General features: G+C 35.6%; 2 protein-coding genes and 1 pseudogene across 2 annotated transcripts; all 3 read left to right on the top strand.

The window, feature by feature from the left end:
- Positions 1-265: 265 nt before the first annotated feature.
- Positions 266-2,802, top strand: LOC143553497 (protein cornichon homolog 1-like). The gene is made up of 4 exons (XM_077043486.1): positions 266-472; positions 1,541-1,722; positions 1,813-1,935; positions 2,073-2,802. The coding sequence occupies exons 1-4, from the start codon at positions 398-400 to the stop codon at positions 2,143-2,145; spliced, it is 453 nt and encodes a 150-aa protein (XP_076899601.1). The 5' UTR covers positions 266-397; the 3' UTR covers positions 2,146-2,802.
- Positions 2,803-6,062: 3,260 nt separating this feature from the next.
- LOC143553496 (protein POLYCHOME-like) lies at positions 6,063-6,995 on the top strand (annotated as a pseudogene).
- A 3,025-nt stretch (positions 6,996-10,020) lies between these two features.
- Positions 10,021-11,571, top strand: LOC143553502 (TMV resistance protein N-like; the record flags this gene model as incomplete). The annotated part of the gene is made up of 3 exons (XM_077043489.1): positions 10,021-10,216; positions 10,324-10,796; positions 11,398-11,571. Coding segments are annotated over exons 1-3 (843 nt in total), but the record flags the coding sequence as incomplete, so codon positions are not given.
- Between the last annotated feature and the right edge of the window lie 4,216 nt (positions 11,572-15,787).

The following is a 15,787-nucleotide window of genomic DNA, read 5'->3' as shown; positions in this document are numbered from 1 at the left end:
ATTGCAACCTTGCTTTCAAACAATTAGTACATGTTGATCCTTATCAGTTTTGATTACACAAACTGATTTTAAATAATCAAAATTATACCTTATTAGCAAATAGAAGGCTCAAAACTCAAATAGCATCTATCATAGAATCCACCCGGTCAATAACAATCAGCATTTAGTTTGACCATAAATTAATTAATCAAGGACTAAAATGTAATTTATGCAGACAAACTCAAAAACACAAACACTTGGGTTTTCTTTCCTACTTTTCTCTTGAGTCTTTACTTTCAATCGGAAACCCTACAACCAAAGTAAGGTTTCCACTGTTGTTCCTTAAACACACAATCTTTCTTTCCTTAATCTTTGTCTGGGTTTTGTGTTCTTTCTTTCTTTCTTTCTGCATTAATTAATGGCGTGGGAAGTGGCTCTGTGGGTCATCTTCTTCATAATGAATGTGTCCCTTGTCGCCTCTAATCTCTATCAGGTATCCAATCATCATCTTCATTATCTTGATTTTAATTAAGATCCTTAGTACTTTATTTTAATATTTTAATTTAGGGTTTTGATTTACAAGTTTCCCCCTTTTAGTGGTTCAATTTTAATCTACTTATTGCAACTAGGCACAATGTTAATATTTTAAGGTGGTTTATGTAAACATGTTTAGATATTGGGTACAAATTTAGGGGTTAGTGTTTAAAGTTACAAACTTGGATAAAGTTTTAAGCTTTAAATTGAATCGGAGATTGTTCTCATATGCATACGTTGTTATAGAGAAGCATTTGATGGATGGTAATTCATAAGTGTAGGTTTTGGATCTCGTATGTATGACTAGATAGCTTTCTAAATCGTGTAGTTACTTTCAAGTTAAAGTGTTTTGTGGTTACACGAAATCAATAATCGGGTAAGACAGAAAGTGTTTCTGCAGAGAATGGGAAGTTCTTTTATGTGAATACCAAGTATGAAAATTGATTCAATTTAATGTGGAAATCAAACCTGGTGACTTCCTTTATATAGGGGCTGAACCATCGCAGCGGTTCAGCCGGCGGTTATAATTGCTTCATATTTATCAAATTTTCAACTATGCAGTTAATGTGGACAAATATCAGATATCGGTCAAGGACCGATATTTGAGATATCGATTCCATTAACAAATTAACCTTTTACAACTTACAAAACACTAACAATTGTAGCAAGTAGGAACTGATTAAGGCTTAAAACACTAACATTAAACACTAAAAATTGACAATTAAGACTTAAAAAACCTGATATCGAGAAAATCCGTGATTTATCGGTCAATATTGCCAATATTATCGGTACCGATAATCGCTATAGCACCGATGTCGACTGCATAAATTTTCAACAGGAACACCATCAGTAATAACTTTGTTGCCAACGATGGCTTGTCCATTATTGCTACCAAGCTTTAGTAACGCAGTTGCTACCGTTTAATGTCCACACTTTCCCATTTGTTACTAATTGCATTTTGTTACATGAGCTCACTCGCACTACTTTTAGCTTTTTTGTAAACAAGTTTCTAATGATGAACTTGTAGATTGTGTGCCTAACAGATTTGGAGGCTGACTACATGAACCCGTATGATTCATCGGCTCGCATTAACGCAGTGGTGATTCCTGAGATGGTGGTCCACGGTGTATGGTCTGGTCTTTTTCTTTTAACAGGGCATTGGTTCTTGTTCTTGCTTACACTCCCCATTATGATATATAATACTATGTTGTAAGTTCTTTTTTCCCGATCAACCATGGCTAATTTATATTTATGTATATGAATTATGACGATATGTTTTTGTATTTATTTATGTTTCAGATACTCGAAAAGAAGCCATCTTATTGATGTAACTGAAGTTTTTAGATCCATTGATGCTGAAAAGAAGTATCGGATTGTCAAGCTTGCCTTTTATTTGCTTCTCTTTGTTTTAGTAATTATCGGGTCAGTTGTTTTTTATTTTTAATTACAGTCACATATTATATTTAAAAATATAGATATTTTGACTTTTGTAGTCAAACAGTTCATTTATAAACAAGTGTATGATATTGTCTGATTTGTTGTTGATGATGATCATGCAGGTTGGTGATATCGATTGTTAACAATTTGATAGACGACAAGGAAGAAGTGTTACATGGGTATGGCATATATTGACTTATGGGTGTGTTTACTTTAGCTGTAGGTTTTTGCGGGCAGATGAATCATACAACCACATGTTTGGATTTATGTTTATCAGGTTTTGTAAAGTTGTACTGTTTATTATCTATTTAGGTCGTGTTAATTGACCAATTTTGACTGTGTTTGACAGTTTGACCTCGTATTGGTATGTGAAAAATTTGTTTTTAGAATGTTATTTATTTGGTGATTTTGCATTCTTGCTGCTTAAGCTGATTTAAATGCAGATTTGCAGTAGATGTAATATCATGCATTGAAGCTGTATACTCAAAACTAGTTCTTTATTCTGGTTCTTCACTCACTTGCAACTGCACTTGTGTCGACAAGGACGATCACATGGTAGTACTTGTTTGTTTAGAAACTTATCAAATTGGTTTTGAATCAAACATGTTATGTGGTGCAACTACGGAGATATTGCAATGATGATCCGAGTGTACACATTATTTAAATCAAATGTCTGAACACTTGAGATGATTCAGTAAACACGTATTATTGTTAGCCTTGGCATGCTATGTAACTCGTGACACAACTATGACATGAAAGTAAAAGTGCTTTTAAGGGGTGTTTGGGATTTCTTATTTGTTGCAACTTATAACTTTCGGAAAAAGTAAGTAATATGTTGTTTGGTATTGGGAATGCTTGTGAGGGCATAAGTCAATAAGTCACAATACTGTGACTTATTGACTTATGGGGAAAAGTCGTAAGGAGGGGAAATAAGGAATCCCAAACGTCCACTTAGTATGAAAGAGATACTGAATGAGAGTTGAGCCGGTTTTGAGGGAGTTTTTTAGATAAATCGTAAATCATGTACTTAATTGTTTTAATCAAACTGGTTGATTTTTAGATAATTTGATCAACTTAAGTGGTTTATGAACGAACACCATAGTGCTTTCCTACCAATATGTTGTCATGTTTTGGGCATCTATGGGAGTTATATTAGAGTATGTGTAGTGGTTGGTCTTACATTAACATATTAAAGTGTCATGGCATTGCTACCTAAGCCGGAGAATACTAATTAACAACCATTAACAATTACGTGGTGGTTTTAACTTGAATTTATGTTAGAGAAGAAAGTTAAAGAAAAAAATGTGTGGTTGGTTGATTGGGGATGGACCCACGTGTAACTTTTCTCACCTTCGTTAAAGCCTTGGTGGATGAAGGCTTGGCGCCCCTCCTTGGCGGTTTCATAATGGTTTTGGCACCCGTGTATGCTGGTGTAGAGAGGGTTGACGCCCCCTCTCCTCCCCGCTACATGTGACCTTCGATATCGGTTACATGATATAGATTGTTTTTTATCAATCTTTTTCTTAGTTTTTTGGTTTAGCACCTTTTAATTCTGAAATTCTACCCTCATATATTCAACTTCTGAAATTCTACGAATGTTAGGCTTGAAAACTTGTATCTGACATCACTTGAAAAGAGGCTTAAGCGATTTTACTCGTTTTATTTTCCTTCTTTTTTTGCATTTTCGAATTAGTCATCCTTTACTCCTATAGGGGAAGAGAGAAAATAGAGCTTATTGTAGGGACTTGAGCGAGAACACACTATATTATAGGTGAGCAGAAAACCGAAAATACCGAACCGAAACCGAATTAACCGAACCGAAACATTAACCGACGGTTTTTTTTGGTTTTTCTGAAAAACCGAAATTTCGGTTTCGGTTCGGTTACAAATTTCAAAAATACCGAAAAAAACCGAACCGAACCGATTAACTTAAAATATTAAAATAAATAATTTAAATGATTGTTAAATATATTTATACTAAGCCATATGCGACAACAACCGAAACAAATTAGGAGTTTGTTGGTTCAATAGATTTGTAAGAGAAATTAGAGTTTGTGAAAGGAATATTAAATGTTAATATGTATTTTTGTACATAGGAACTTTTTTTTTGAACGACCAAGTAAGTAACGCCGGGTACTCCGTACGCGACCCCATTGGCTAAAGGTAGCCCGAGCCGGCCACTAGTCCGGACGGACGAAGCCCCTAGCGGTCCACCTATTGAGGGATTCACAGGATAAAACCCGACTCCCACGCCCGCCAAATGGCACGACAGCGAGGAGCCGGTAAAACCGGGTGAGATCAGGACTCGAACCATGGCAAGCCATGGTCATCCCTCATATCTCCCATATAAATTGGTGGTAGTGAGGTTTGAATCACGTACCTCTCACTAGTAAAGTGAGTGCTCTACCATTGAACCACAACCAAATTTATTGTACATAGAAACTAGTCGCATAATCCAATTAATAGAACAAAAAAAACAAAACAAAAAAAAACAAAAAAAAACGAATATAACCGAATATTATAGTGACTATAATCTATAATCCTAGTCTATACATATTAGGAATGATACAAAATAGAAAAGAGGAAACAACATGCTCTGGTTAATTGTCAAAGGACGGAAGCATAACAAAATTGCTAGATATGTTCTAGCATTCGTTGGTCATTTAGAGAAAATCCTATTATTATCATATTACAAAGTTGTTTTCTACAAATGAGCTCGAAATAATAATTTCAGTCAACAAAACCAACACAGAGACACAAATAAAATAAATAATAGACTAAAATTAAACCGAAGTTATTGAGAAAGGTCACATGATTATTATTTTTGTGACTTTTAAATTGTTTTCTCACTTCTCTTAGCATTCACACCGGTCTACAAATGAGTTGATAATTTGAACTCTCGATTCCCTATCATTTGGGGATGAAATATATAAGAATAATAACATGCATATGCGAAAGCGAAGCCTTCGAAATGTTATTTAACTATGGGACTAAGTACGTTGTTAGCTTTAAAAAATTTTGCAGGTATGTGACGATCTTGTACTAGGTGATACCTATCTAAAACATACGTACATGTTTACTTGAGCAGTACCGTAAACAATTTATTTTTATGTTAATTTTTTTTGTCCTCCGGTAAAAGGTAATATACTAATCTACTAACTTTTATAACATTAATATATGAGTTTAATGGATAATAATAAAGTTATATTATAGGAATGATAAAAAAAATGCAATTTGGAAAATTTTAACTCGAAATTTTAAACAAATTAATGGCCATTACAATAAAGGCGACAAAGATTACCAACACATGTCTTGTTACAAATAAGGGTGCAAATGAACTGAGCTATTCACAAGCTACTCAAGTTCGGATATATTAAAAGCACAAAACAAGCTGAGCCGATCCGAGCCCGAGTCTTAGATAAAAGTTGTTTAGTTATTAGCCCGATCTCAAACCTTGTATGGGAATATCGTTTAGGCTTGCAAGTCTTAACGAGTCTTGTGTATTTTAAAGTTTTTACCTATATTGGGCTTTTCTATGCTTTAGTTGAAGTATTTCACGTTGCACAGTTGAGCTCTGCTCGTTTAATGTACTACACGAGCTCGAGCAGAGCGTACACTTGTTTAAAGTTTTTCTCAAAATATATAAAAGTATTTGAAACTATATATAAACTAAGCTGTCTTTTTACTTTGCGTCGCAAAATTTGATCAAATGGTTTATAAACAATTAAACACTCCTTATGATAATTATCGAGGATATTCACAGTGCTTTCCTACCAAGATGGTGCCCTTATTTTGAAGCTTTGGTTTGGGCATCTATGACAAGTACTATGCAAGTGTCATATGACCTAGATTAATTTATACCACTTATAACCGTGAATAAAATACACAAGCATTTTATTTTATGTTGACTTTCCTTTGACCTATATTAAAAGACAAAAACAATTTGTAACAAAAGTTGTCACCTAAACCGCTCTCCCAAACGCTTCGCTTCATCTTCTTCTTCATTCTTCTTGAAACCCTAATCAGGTAAACCACAGCTTACCCACTATATTTTAGATAATCAATTGCTAGATTATTGATTTAATCGTTTCATTTTGCTGATCAGACTGAAAATGGTGGAATCAAGATACAGGCTTTCGAGATCTAACGATGAAAACCAAGTTGCAGGGAGTTACATACAACGGCTGACGTCAGTGGGTAGAACCGGAATCTTGCCGGATGTTGAAGACGGTGAACGGAGTATTACCCGAACGCCGTTTAGTTGGGGTCAACGCCGTTGACCGGTGACGCCTCTGGTCAACGGACCGGTCTGTCTCGTGCTCTTGCAATTAGAGGAAATTGGTCTGGAAGAGGATTGTTCGGAACTCCGGTAACGGCTTCTAGGAGTGGTGGCCGGAGCCAGAATACGCCGCCGGTCGCTAGGCAGAGGTGGTAGTTCCGGTTCACAAAGTGTGTTGCCGTATTGGTATCCACGTAGTCCGCTTCAAGATATAACTCATGTGGTTAGGGTATGTTATGTTAATTTCATTATTATTATGTTCTGTTAGTTCAATTATGATTATCAATTGGATATCAAAATATTTGTTAATTCTAGTGTTATAATGTTGCATTGATTCAAGTTGAATTTTCTTGATTTGTTGCTAATGTGTTAGAAACTTATTATGTTAGGTGATTAAGAGAAGAGGGCGTTTGGGAGTTGGTGACGGGCCGGTCACTGGGAGCCCAATCTCGGTTTATCCGTTTGCTGGTCGAGGTCGTTCAATGATAGGTGCTCGGCTTGAGCACGAGTCTTCCTTTGTGACACCGAAGCCAAAATTAGCTCCAAAGATGTTTAAACCGTCCCCATTGGGAAAGGTTCCAATCATCTTATCTGCCATCGCCAAAAACGCTGAAGGGGGTTCTGAGTTGACACCTCAGAAGAAGCTGTTAAACTCAATAGACATCGTTGAGAAGGCGTTGATGGATGAATTGAACAGATTGAAGAGAACTTCGGCTGCAAAAAAGGCAAAGAGTGAAAAGTAAGAACATTGATGTCTATGCGTTAATTGATAAGCAATTGAATCTGTCTTAGATTGGGGACACAGTTGCAGAAGGCTTTACTCTCGTTGAGCAATATAGAAAGGATGATCTAGTAGGCGGCATGTTTGATGGATCATGCGCCTTGATGATTGGGCTCCTAGTTAGTTGTTTTGCCTTTTTTCTTAAAAGTTTAGTTTATGAAAAGATACTTAGATATTTTCTTATGTCTATAGGCGTTTTGTGTAATAACTAGTTACATTGGTTAGTATTTTGTAGATAGCTGCTTTAAGATGTAGAATACCAACTACAGATAGATTAGCAAGTGTTTTTTGATTTAATCATTTATAAAATGTATGAACGTTGTTTTCTTTTGTATATGGATGCTTATTGTTGTTTGTTTTTGTTGGGTTTTAACAAGATTATCAAAGTCCAAATAAACTGATTTATAAGGAAACACAGCGGAAATAATTAGTTTTAAATCTTGTTTTACCAATACACATAAACCCTTTTATGTTAAACCCAATCCAGGATCCATATACGATTATCATGCTATCAAGAACAACCATAGGGTGTTTTTCGAAACATACCTTCAAGTCCAGAAATTAGAAGGGGATGAATGGTTGAATAGCGAATCTTCAAATGAGAAGACCTCAAGCTTGTATACCCGAACAAGCCTTCAACAAACACCAAGTTGCTAGGCTTCATACACTTGCAAAACAAAACCCTTTTGTTCTTCCTATTCTTGTTCTCGGCTTCAAAGTAGAGAGAAGGAAGAGAGAGTTGTGTGTGTGAGAGAAAGTGTAGCTTTTGGTTGTTTCAAAAAGGTGATCTCTCAATCGTAGGACTTTGCATGATTTGAAAGAAAACAAAAGGAGAGATGAGAGAGAGGAAGCGGGCCCATGGGGTCTTTTCCCCCAAAACCCAAAACCAATTTGTTTATTTTCTTTTAAAACATATTTGTTATTTATCCAAATAAATAACACATCTCAAATATAAATTATCCATATAATTTATTTAACACACAATTGCAAATATTTAGAAAACCCATTTTTTAAATATCATAAGTGTTGATAATTATTACTTAGATCATATCTAATAATAAATATCGTGACGTTTGTCTAGCTTGTTATTGGGTATGACCCGACTTGGATCATAACATACTAGCCACATCAACTCAAATATGTGTCTTGGGCATATCGATTCCAATATTTTTGACTTATTGTTTGTGTACATATTTTGGTAATATGAATTTATATATGGGTATTCTATATTAGTAAGAAAACAGTTGATTCATCTATGAGGATGGTGATGGTGAGTGGTGACAATGTTGCAGCTAATCTATCAGTGATATATAAAACATTCTAAACTTCCGAATCACCAATCGTTTTATTCCAATCTATACTCCCCAGCCACGGAGGCATCTTTGGCTACAATGGTTTGTACCTTGCCTTGCCGTTTCTTCAACAAAAAAAAGTGAGAGAGTGAGTTCCTTATAACATATGATGCTTCTTACTTTGAAGACACTATCATTTTTTATTTTTTTTTGTTTTGTTTTTTTTGTTCTATTAATTGTTTTATGCGACTAGTTTCTATGTACAAAAATACATATTTACATTTACTATTCCTTTCACAAACTCTAATTTCTCTTACAAATCTATTGAACCAACAAACTCTTAATTTGTTTCGGTTGTTGTCGCATATGGCTTAGTATAAATATATTTAACAATCATTTAAATTATTTATTTTAATATTTTAAGTTAATCGGTTCGGTTCGGTTTTTTTCGGTATTTTTGAAATGGGTAACCGAACCGAAACCGAAATTTTGGTTTTTCAGAAAAACAAAAAAAAAACTGTCAGTTAATGCTTCGGTTCGGTTTTTTCGGTTAATTCGGTTTCGGTTCGGTATTTTCGGTTTTCTGCACACCTATAATATAGTGTGTTCTCGCCCAAGTCCCTACAATAAGCTCTATTTTCTCTCTTCCCCTATAGGAGTAAAGGATGACTAATTCGAAAATGCAAAAAAAGAAGGAAAATAAAACGAGTAAAATCGCTTAAGCCTCTTTTCAAGTGATGTCAGATACAAGTTTTCAAGTCTTACGTTTCAAGTCATTGTGTTATATGTATTTTACCATTGTGTCTTACGTTTCAGGTCATTGTGTTATATGTATCCATTATTGTGTTTTACGTTTCATGTTAATGTGTAATATGTATTCATCATTGTGTTTAGTATTAGATAATTTGTTGGTATTATTCATTACATTTACATATTAGTATTGCACGACGGTGTTATTAGTATTAAAAAAAACACAATGATCAGTTGAAAGACACAATGGCGAAAAAACACAATAATAAACAGAAAGACACAATGACGAAAAAAGACACAATTGTAAGGAAAAAGACACAATGACGTAAATTATTTTTTAGTCTTATATAACAAAATTATACTCATATTAAAGGTAAAAAAACGCTTGTTATTATGGTGAATTTTATTTTTTAAAAAAATATCATATGAAAAAGTTATAAAAGTTATAAAATGATGGGGGTATTAACATGTGCATTGCATGTGGAGAGAGAAAATGTGTACAATTACATCTATGCCCTTTTTCCTTTGGTCCTTACTTGACACATGTCAATTAATTATGGATTCTCATCCTTCTCATTTTTATTCTCCTTTATAAAATAACTTGACCCTATTATTAATATCAATTTATTAATATAAGTTACCGACAAAATTCCAAGATTGTCTTATTTCCATTTAGATGGCCCCCCTCTAAGGATAATAGTGAGCCTTCAAGGTGGATCCACTAATTATGTTGTAGATTTGGAATTTACTGTTCATGTGAGATATTGACTAAATAGATTGAATATTCTATACAATATAGGCATGAAGCTAAGATAGTTGAGACAATTGTTAAAAGAGATTTCACCAAAGCTACATTTCATCGGTTTAAATATTGACAGAACTTAGTAGGCATACAAACCCGGGTAAAGAGTGTAGTGTCATCTTTAGAAATTGATTCCAATGATGTTCATATAATAGGGATCAAAGGGATGGGAGGTGGTGGAAAGACGACTTTAGCAAGAGCTGTCTTTGATCATATATCCGTTTGGTTTGAATGCAAAAGCTTTGTTGAGAATGTACGAGAAGGTTCAAAAGGCTCTGGTTTGAAGCAATTGCAAAAGCAGGTCCTCCAAAACGTGTTAAATGATCAAAGCGTTGATGTAAAGAGCGTTTATGATGGGAAAAGTATGATGAAGAAAATAATTCCAGGTAGAAAAGTTGTTGTGCTAGAGATGTGGATCATATAGAACAACTTGAGGCATTAGTAGGTAATCCTATTTGGTTTAACCCAGGAAGTAGAATCATCATCACAACAAGAGATGAACAAGTATTGATATCACACAAAGTTAACTTCATTCATGATGTCAATTTGTTATCAAATCAGGAAGCAATTCGCCTCTTCAGTAGGTATGCATTTGGGAGAGAGATTCCAATTCAAGGGTATGTAGAGCTTTCAGTAAAAGTTGTACATTATTCTTCTGGTCTGCCCTTAACAATCAAAGTTTTGGGTTCGCATCTTTATGGTAGAAACAAGTGTGAATGGGTAGATGCTATAAAAAGACTAGAACATATTCCGTTGAAGGAAACTTTGGAAAAACTTGAACTAAGTTATAATGGTCTTGAGAGCGATCAAAAAGAAATATTCCTAGATGTTGTATGCATGCTAAAAGGTGAAAAGAAAGACGACGCAATCAAAATACTGGAAAGTTGTGGATTTCATGCTCAAATTGGTTTAAGAGTTCTTGAGCAGAAGTCTTTGATAATTGTTTCTAAATATCACACTTTGGGCTTCCATGACCATATTGAAGAAATGGGCAAGAATATTGTTCGACGTTTTCACCCTAACGAGCCTAGCAAACATAGTCGATTATGTATTAAAAATGAAACTGAAAATATATTGGTTAATAAATCAGTGAGTTTCAAGTTTATATATATAATTGGTGGAACTAGAAAATTTTTATTTGTTATGACCTTTTCTTGTATTTACAAAGTAATAACGAAACAAGAAGTATAAGACTGGTGTATTCAGATCTCCATCCAGAAACTATCATAAAGGGTCTTAGAAAGATGAAGGAACTTAGATTTCTTCACATGTCTAGTGAATTTGGAAGATGGGAAGTTGATAAAGTTAGCAGATACTCACAAGATGCATTACGATATATATATTCGCATTTAACTAAAACATTTCAAGCAAATAAATTTGTTAACCTTGAAAAGCCTTGGAACACTATTTCTCCACTCTGGAAAGCGCGAGACCAAAAGGTAGAATCATGATTGTTTTGCAGGATATTTTACTAGTTTATATTTATGTCATTACACTAATATTTTTTTTTTTCATTTTTTTTTTTGGTTTTATCTTATTATAGGTTTTTGATAAGCTCAGATACATTAACCTTAGCGGGTCAAACTCTAGAGCCTTTGACACCGGAGTAACCCCACATCTCGAAATGTTAGTTCTTGAAAGATGTCATGACTTTGTAAAACTCCACATGCCAGTTGAATGTCCAAAGCTCAAATACCTCAACCTTAGTGGTTCTAAGGTGAGTAACCTTAACCTAGGGATGTCACCACATCTTGAGGAGTTAAATCTTGAAAAATGTTATTATCTTCAAAAAATTAACGCTCCTGTGGGATGTCTAAAAAAGCTTGTCTACTTATACTTATGTTGCTCAAGGTTTAAGGAATTTGTGATTGACAAACGGTATTCTTTATTGTTTTTGGCCAAACTGCCTGTAATACCTGGTCATGATTCCATAGCCAAGTTAGAACTGGTTGCAGAGTCCCGGTATACATGCCCAATGCATCCCAACAACAATTTGCCGAAGTTAGCGTTTAGATGTAAATATTAGGAACCACTACCCTCATCAAATGGAAATCTTGAGAAGCTTCTTTCTTTTGGTCTATGTGCTTTTACCAACATTAAGTCTTTTTGGCAAACATTTCTGGTTTACAAAATTTAAGGCAACTTACACTTAAAAGGCAATATTCCAGAGGTACCTAAGGATCTAGGCCACGTACAAAGTCTAGAGATGCTATTTATTTTGAGTATGAAAGATATTAAGCGTCTTCCAGACAGCATCTGTATGTTAAAGCATCTAAAATATCTTCGACTTCAAGATTGCTTGCTTCTTGAGCAGTTACCCAAGGATCTTAGCATGCTAGAGAATTTAGAGTTGTTAGACCTAATAGAATGTATATCCTTACGAGCTATACCAAAGAGCATCTGTAAGATGAAGTGTTTGAAATATTTACAGCTGTACTTGTGTTTTCGAGTTGGGAAATTGCCACAGGAACTAGGATGCTTGATAGGTTTGAAAAGGTTGAATGTAGAAGGTACAGACATAAGCAGTCTTCCACAAAGCATCTATCAACTAAAAGGACTGCGTATTATTGGGACCATGGGGCAGCTCGAGTCATTTGGTTTTACATCTTTGACAGAATTCCCAGAATACACACTATCCTATTACGTAGAGCTATAATTAACGCAGACACTCACAACATGCATCCTATGGGGTGATTTAGATTCAGAAAGGAAGTATTCAACGTCCAATCTCCTAAGATCTAAGTTTGTGATTTATAGAATGTAATAAGGACTTTCTGTTAGATTTTACACGGATTAGAAAATTTTTATGGTTTTTGACTTTTTTCTGCCAAATATATGGCGTAATCAGGGTTGATATGAAGCCTTATTCGCTATGAATTTGATGGTGTGTTCTCTTTGACTTAGTAGGTTTATTTGCATTATTTGTGATGTTTTGGAATTTTGAACGCCGACTTTCATCCAGGAGGGAATTATGTTTTGCATTCAATATTTGATAATCTTGTTTAGGATGATTAATATCTTGATGTTATTACCTTCTGTATTTTTAGTATTTTAGTCGGTGAATTCACATCGGTGTCTTTAAGTTGATGTGGTGATTAGTAATGAACTATACTTTGTGGCGGAACTGATCGTTACTCTTGATTGTAAGGCTAAGAAATCTAGTAGCAAGACAGTTTAGTAAATTTAGATTCTTTGATACCATCGAAGGGTCCGACGCTAGAATAAGTCTTGAGCCTTAACCCTTATGTTTTAGTGTGTAATGCGTGTTTGAGGATGGAACCTTAAATTAAGGGTTTAGATTTGTAAGAGCATTCCCAACTCATCCTTTAAATTTTTGTGAGAGAGATTCGCAAATTATAGAATAGGGTTTTGAGTGGTTGGAAGTAAGTATGAAGGTGAAAGCAGGTGATAGATTGCTCATAACAAAGGAAAGTGTGGGAGAACTGTATTTGATACCAGCATATGCAAATATTTGACAAAAGTACCTGTTATTAACAGCATGTAAATCATTACATCATTGATTGAGAAGTTAATAATAGAATTAAGGGTGTCAAATGTCAACGACCCAAGCTGAGCCTCAGCTCGAGCCAGTGGTGGATCCATAACTTGTTGTCAGTGGGTGCCAGAAATGGTCAACCTAGAACAAGTCAGGTCAAACTAAAACGCTGTATGTATTCATAACCAACTTACCAAATCATCATTTTTTTGTTTCCCCAAATTTGTTTAACCTTAAAAAAACCACTAGTTAGACATACAAACGAGCGAGCTACAAAGAAGCAGCATGCCAATAGCACCATGACGACTCCGAAGGCTTCGGTATCCGACATTTTGGAAATACCAAATGTGTAATTATCATTAGCATACTCATAATAAATGGAATAAAAATTTTAAAAAAAGTATAAAAAGAGGAGTTGTTTTTGTTTTAAATTTATATATATTATTTTTATATTTGTAATTTAGAATACTTGGTTGTATCTTATACTATCTTGTTAGGGTAAATTTAATATTCAAAAGGAGACAAAAATGAGAAGTGTAAGAAGGATATGACCACACACAAAATCACTTAAAAATAAATTAAAAAAAATAATAAAAAAATCATAACTCAAAATATAAATAAAAATCGAAAGTAACCCGAGTGCCGGAAGTGACCCGTGTGTCATTAAACTTATACCTGGCCCACGTGCCAAAATCGCCATCATGATTTAAAACCTCTTACAACCCGAAGCAAGTAGACGCACGTGGTAAAATGTCATAATAGAAAGTATCGGGTCAAAAAAGCACTACTCCTCACTCCTGAGCATTCCTTATAAGTCCAGAACTTCACCTAGCTGCTTGCACCAGGAGAAACACTGGACTTGGGAGACTTGTAGGTATAGGGTACGTCAAACCCGGTACAACCTTTTATTTATTATATCGTGTATTATCTTTACTACATTATTATTATGGTATCCTAACTAGGCCCATTGGGCAGGGAGTTTGTGGAGGTACCCCTAACCGGGCCTGGCCCAATAAAGATTAGGGTTTCATGATGATAGCCATGGAGTTCCTATTTAAAGAGCCTTCATCATTCATTTGAATGACCTTCTCTTGGAACCTTGGCTCCCAACATATTTTTGTGTCTGTAAACAAGAGGAAACTCTTAGCAGTCACCTCCACTCCCCACTTTTTCATGACAGATCTCGAGCAACCAGAGAAGAAGATGAAGGCGTCAGTTCGTTCATCTCGAAGACTGGGGAACTTGGATATGGATCCGACCCGGATCCATTCCATGTTTCTTCACTTACCATTGTGTGTGTGTTTTTTTAATGAAAACGAGAAAGACGGTGAAAATATTTTTGTGTTTTTACTTTTTTTATTAAATTTCGAGTTATGATTTATTTATTTATTTTTTTGAGGGGTTTTTTATTTATAATTCGACCCATCTATTTAATGAAGTTAGTGAGTTGAAATAGAAGCAATATAAAAATGATGTCGAAGCACGAAATGAATCTTACCTGATCCATGACGATGTTTCCACGGATTTTCGAGATGAACGAACCACGTCTTGATCTTCTTCTTCTTCTGCGGCTGCGCCGGCGACCTGCAATGCCGTGACCTGCAACTGTGAGACCTGCGATGGTTTCGGGGGTGTGGAGGCGACTGCTAAGATATCCTGAGGATTTCTTGTTCACAGACACAAAAAGTGGTGGTGGCTCTTACTGAGCATGACCCCATGATAAGGAGGTGGAGACCTCCTTATATAGAGTCTCATGGCCACCATCATGGTACCCTAATGGCCTAGCCCAGTTAGGGTTACCTCCACAAAACCCCCTCGGCCCAATAACATCGTATTAGTCCATGTAATGAAATAAGCCAAACATAATAGATTTAGGATCGTAGAACCGGGTTTTAGTACCATACCCCTACAAGCCCCCCCAAGTCCAGTGTTGCTCCTGGGCGCGCAAGCGTCTAGGTGGAGCGCTGGACTTTATAAGGTGTGAGGCGGTTTTTTCCCTTTTCTTTGGCCTTGTCTTTATTGTCTGAGTTTTGAGAGGCTTTCTTCATGATGGTGACATGTTGTAATAAAAGCCTGCGCGCGAGGCGACTTACAAGCTATAATAATAATGAAGCTCGCGCGTGAGGCGACTTACGAGCTATAATAATAATGGAGCTGGCGCGAGAAGCGACTTACGAGCTAAAATAATAATAATGCCTGCGCACGAGAGGCGTCTTACGAGCTTAGAATAATAAAAGCCTGCGCGCGAGAGGCGTCTTATGAGCTTTGAGAATAATAATTGAGCTGGCGCGTGAGGCGACTTACGAGCTGTGAAAGTAATAAAAACTGGCGCGTGCGGCGACTTACGAGCCTGTAGAATAATGAGAGCCTGCGCGCATGGCGACTTACGAGCTGTAATAATAAAGAAGCTGGCGCGCGAGGCGACTTACGAGCTATA

The sequence above is a fragment of the Bidens hawaiensis genome, unplaced genomic scaffold (assembly GCF_021521415.1).
Source record: "Bidens hawaiensis isolate Kalapana, Puna unplaced genomic scaffold, B.hawaiensis_p1.1 tig00017252_1, whole genome shotgun sequence".
NCBI classification, from domain to species: domain Eukaryota; kingdom Viridiplantae; phylum Streptophyta; class Magnoliopsida; order Asterales; family Asteraceae; genus Bidens; species Bidens hawaiensis.
The sequence above is the reverse complement of the archived record's forward strand: the minus strand, read 5'-3'. Positions and strand labels throughout refer to the sequence as shown.